This window comes from Morone saxatilis, unplaced genomic scaffold (genome assembly GCF_004916995.1).
Source record: "Morone saxatilis isolate NCDOM2014 unplaced genomic scaffold, NCSU_SB_2.0 Contig21, whole genome shotgun sequence".
NCBI lineage: Eukaryota > Metazoa > Chordata > Actinopteri > Moronidae > Morone > Morone saxatilis.
This window is the reverse complement of record NW_023339774.1, coordinates 10,575,672-10,580,284: the sequence shown is the minus strand read 5'-3', so window position 1 is coordinate 10,580,284 and position 4,613 is coordinate 10,575,672. Positions and strand designations below refer to the sequence as shown.

The following is a 4,613-nucleotide window of genomic DNA, read 5'->3' as shown; positions in this document are numbered from 1 at the left end:
AGTCCCACTCTACTGCTACGTATAGTTAAATATTTTTCAAACATGCTGACAGATAGACATACGAGACATAACGTTTCTGTTAATTTATAACTAATCCTCCAGCCAGTTATATTTTGGGGGGTGCGGTATTACCAACAGATGCATACCACGATCAACATAACGTTATGACCACCAGCGGCTGCCCGGGTGGTCATTATGTTTTTACCTTACGCAGCCGTACGTGTTCTGCACACTTTCATCAGAACCAGCATTAGCTCTTTCAGCAGTTTGAGCCCGTATAGTAGCTCTCTGTTGGATCCGACCACACAGGCCAGCCTTCGCTCCCCACGTGCATCAGTGAGCTTGGCGGCCCCATGTCTTCCGGTTCAACGCTTTCCTTCGCTTGGAACACTTTGATGCGGTACTGGACGTCACTGCAGACCGGGAACACCCCACAAGAGCTGCAGTTTTGGAGATGCTCTGACCCAGTCGTCTAGCCATCACAATGTGGCCCTTGTCAAAGTCGCTCAAATCCTCACGCTGCCCAACACATCAGCTTTGATGATAGCGAGATAATCAGTGTTACTGACGTCACCAGTGGTCCTAGTGCTATGGCTGATTGGTGTATGTACACATACTAAAACTAACAGACAAAAAACAGCTATAATACGATTATGTTAAGCCAATTCTTTTCCCCATTGTACCTTTTAGGGGAGGCTGAGAGTATCATGGCATCTGAACACGACCGTCTGGACATGCCTCAAGGGACTCCAAGTTTCGATAGCATAGAGAAGGTCCGCCGCGCTCGAAGCAGCCTCAGCTCCCTCCTGGAGAAATGATGTGTTGATTTGAGACAAAATCATAATCGTCCAGCCGACGCATTCACCCGATCTGCTTTTGCTTAATTATGGAAAAAATGTTTATCAACTGCCTTTTTTGACGTTATTGAGTCTATGGTTTGCACTAATTATGTATCATGGACGTCAACTCAAATTAGTCTCAATATTAATGAATATGAAATAATGATGTTGTTTTTGTGGTAATTATTAGAGGTGCATCAGTAGCCAAGCACTTTGTGCTTTATTTATATCAGATGCAAAATGCCAATAAAAATACTTGAGTTAGTTACTGTCGGTACACTGTCAGTACTGTAGTGTGTCATAAAAAATCTACATTTGTATTGATTTCATTTAACCATTGTAACATAATCCACTCGGAGACTAAAGCACACTGAGACAATAGCTGTGTCCCAAATTCAGTCTACATACTAAATCTTTACAGTATGTACTAAATATGTATCGTGGTATAATACTTTACCACTTGGTACACAAAAATACCAACATACTTTTAAACTACAGGAAATTACACAGTACATAACGGATGTCAATCAATCATGAGAAGATACTGCCAATTAAACTTCATAAAAAGACACCAAAATGTTTTTGCTATTTTGATTTTAATTATTTTGTTTTGTTTCTCAAAGATTTTTTGGAGCTGTTTCACCAGCATTTACAAATTATTTATTTATTTATTTTTCAACTTTGTGCATTACTAATGCACTCAAAAATGGTAAATTTAGTTTGCATGCTGCATGGTTTGTGTATACTTTATTTTGTCACTTTTCCGGCCTGTTAAAAAGCAGCATAGACTCATTATGTAGTATGGAGTTTGGACACTGCGTACAGTATGTCTCAACAAATTGTTTTATGTGTATTGTTAATTATGTTCTTAGTTAAAGTTGCAGGAAGGGATGTTTGACCACTAGAGGGCATAAAGACTCTTAAACACACTCACAGTAACATAAGCCTTACAAAGTCTGAGCTTAACGAGGTCATGTTTTAGCAAACAGTTGCCTACATGCGGACACAAAGCAACATGAAAATCTCATTGGCGTATATTTACTGGCTGTCTGACACGTACAAATGCAATATTTAAATGCTTTTAGCTCTAGTTCTATTAACAGAGACACATATTGGATATTTGTGACAGCAGAAGATTGTAATTCCCTCAACCTGTTCATTTGCTAAGGTTGAATTTTAGTGCTAAGGAGCTTTATGCCAAAGCTGTAGTTAGCACTGGTGCACCTGTAACTTTTATTTTTATTATCACAGTAGTTTTCAGTGGATTTAAAATATTACGAGGCACTAATATTTATGCATTCTGTATTTACAATCGTTTTAACTTTCGTTTGACATCATGGAAACTATATTTATAAATCCAATAAACAGAAATATTGCTTTCTCTTATCTAATTGTCTTTTGTAATAATGTGGCACTGTGATGTAAATCTCCAAAACCAATAACTTCTATACCCGTGTGTTTTGTTCAGAAGCCTAAACCACTTATAACCCTAATTTCCACAGGACGTCATGCATGCCTTCATATAGTTTGTCTCCAAATAATCACTTAAACTATTGTGTGAGTAATGTGCACACTCACACTTCACACAAAAACATTTTCCTGATATTAATACAATAAAGAAATAACTCCAAGTACGTCATTGTCATCAATCTAAATGACGTGCGTATGTCAGAGGGAGAAGGAGGGAGTGGGAGGGAGAGGGCTGGGGTTGAACGCATAAGTTAAGACGACTACGGAGAGAACGAGAAGAGGAAACCAAAGTCCGCTCTGCAACCCAAGAGAAGCATCTTTTACAACTTCAGCATTTGGCTCAAAAGGCTGCAACAGAATTCTCCAAAGCAGAAAAATAGAAAAACCACCAGGAAACCAGCAGGATTGGAAGCAGAGATCTGATCAGATCTGAAGTGGAGCTCAGCTTGACCCTCCTGCGCAGCGCAAAACAGCCGTTAAGTGTCAGGACAGGTGAAAAATGCTCTGGAGATTGACTCTTGCCGTGGCTGTGGTGTGTGTCGGTGGCATATGCAACTGTGTGCAGGCTGACCTGATGAGCAGGCTGATCCTTCCGAGGGACTACGGGGTGAAACTGTGCGGGAGAGAGTTCATCCGAGCAGTGATTTTCACCTGCGGCGGCTCCCGGTGGAGACGGTCCACAGAGGGGGACTTAGGTGAGTTAACATTACCGCACTCTTGTTAATTGCCTAATTTGTGCACGCTAATTGGAGAAGTGTATATCTAAAAATAGCAGTAACAGGCAACAAAACAAAGTATTTACAAGAGTGATTGGAAAATCTACTTTATTTATGTTAAAACGTGTCTTCAAGTCTATTCAGATGCAGCCAGTGTGTGGTGTGACAAATATATTTCTCAGTTGGGTTGAAGATGATCGTTTCAGATGGTGCACAGGCGACGAACTGTAATTGATTTCTTTCTTCATTAGTACATTTCTACAGAGCACTTGTTAGATGGTGAGTTACTACACATCAGAAGGGTTTTAATCAGTTACCCCCACATTTCAGTCCAACAGCTAATTGACAGCCTCGTATTTCAGCACCACGGTCAGCTCATGGTCATCGGTAATTGGTTATAACATAAAAAAACCTTAAAGTGAGTCATTACCATCATTCCTGTGTTTTAGTCTTCCAAAATTCATCTTTTATTAACATATTGTGATCTCCCTGTTTGTTTTTTAGTGTGAGTGAAAGTGTGTTTGATGTACAATAAGCTATTATTTATTATGTATCTGTCCTTTTTCTGTCTCCAGATCCCTTCCAGTGGAGTTCCCTCAGTGACGTTACAGTGGAGGACAACCAGCACACCTGGCAACCCGGCGCAGAGATCACAGATAACCCCTCTCCTTTCCGTATTGCCTCCGCTTACTCCCTGGCAGACCTCCTGGCCCTATACGGGCAGCAGCAGTCGCTGAGTGACCCAGCCCTGCTCGAGACGTCGCAGCCGTCCACGGCCGAGCGAGACGGGAGTCCAGCCGCTGCTAACTGGCCCATACCGAGCAAGAGGAAGAGGAACTTTTCTCTGGGTGTGGCGGGGAAGTGCTGTAACCAGGGGTGTACCAAAAATGACATCGGACGCTTGTGCTGAGGCAGGGAGGCGAGGGCGGGGGAGGGGAGGAGGGAGGGTGAGGAGAAGAGATGGGCGATGGCAGAGGGGGCGTGACGTGAAGAGGATGTGATGGGTGGTAATGTACAGTAGCTATTCCCACTCATGTCTTATAGAATATACAAAACATAGTGATAACCAATGAATTACAAAGACTCAACACATCACTCTAACTTCATGTCTGTCATAATATTTTCTTTATTCTCCTCACTTGTTTGATATTTTGTTTCAAAAGCCTCATGTACTGTATGTCAATACTGAGAATAAATTTTCAATACTGTGTTAATATGAAACGTTGAGCAGTATCATATATTCACACATACAACACTCATCTATATGGGCTGAAAGGATTTGGAGCATTAAAGCAGCGTCCGCGTTCTCGCCTGCAGACTATCCCGATTAAACAAGGTTCATACAAGCACTGGCCAATATCGCACATTAATGTCATTTAGGCTGCCGTGAACTTATTGCTGGCCTCTGTTCACAACATTACGCCTGCCCGAACATTTTCTGTCAACACCCTGAGGACACAACTGCGAAAGATTTTTTTTTTTTGTTCTTTTAACCCTTTCTGGCAAAGCTTAAACATACATTTAACCTCCTGCACAAAACCCCAAAACCACATTTTGGTCTAAATGTAGAAATAACATTTATGTGTTA

The 4,613-nt window shown here is 41.3% G+C and overlaps 2 protein-coding genes across 2 annotated transcripts in view; both read left to right on the top strand.

Annotated features, from left to right (window-relative positions):
• plgrkt (plasminogen receptor, C-terminal lysine transmembrane protein) overlaps positions 1-2,225 on the top strand; it is a 10,408-nt gene extending 8,183 nt beyond the window's left edge. Inside the window, exon 4 of the mRNA XM_035668302.1 lies at positions 691-2,225. Within this exon, the coding sequence (XP_035524195.1) occupies positions 691-818 (128 nt within the window). The 3' untranslated portion in view covers positions 819-2,225. The remainder of the gene's footprint in view (positions 1-690) is intronic.
• Positions 2,226-2,565: 340 nt separating this feature from the next.
• On the top strand, positions 2,566-3,935 carry rln1 (relaxin 1). The gene is made up of 2 exons (XM_035668139.1): positions 2,566-3,004; positions 3,601-3,935. Exons 1-2 carry the CDS (start codon positions 2,809-2,811, stop codon positions 3,933-3,935), a joined length of 531 nt encoding a protein of 176 aa, XP_035524032.1. The 5' UTR covers positions 2,566-2,808.
• Positions 3,936-4,613: the final 678 nt, after the last annotated feature.

Coding starts and splice junctions, on each gene's coding strand:
- rln1 (XM_035668139.1), top strand. CDS start 2,809: ATGCTCTGGAGATTGACTCTTGCCGTGGCTGTGGTGTGTGTCGGTGGC. Junction 3,005..3,600: donor GTCCACAGAGGGGGACTTAG/GTGAGTTAACAT, acceptor TTCTGTCTCCAG/ATCCCTTCCAGTGGAGTTCC.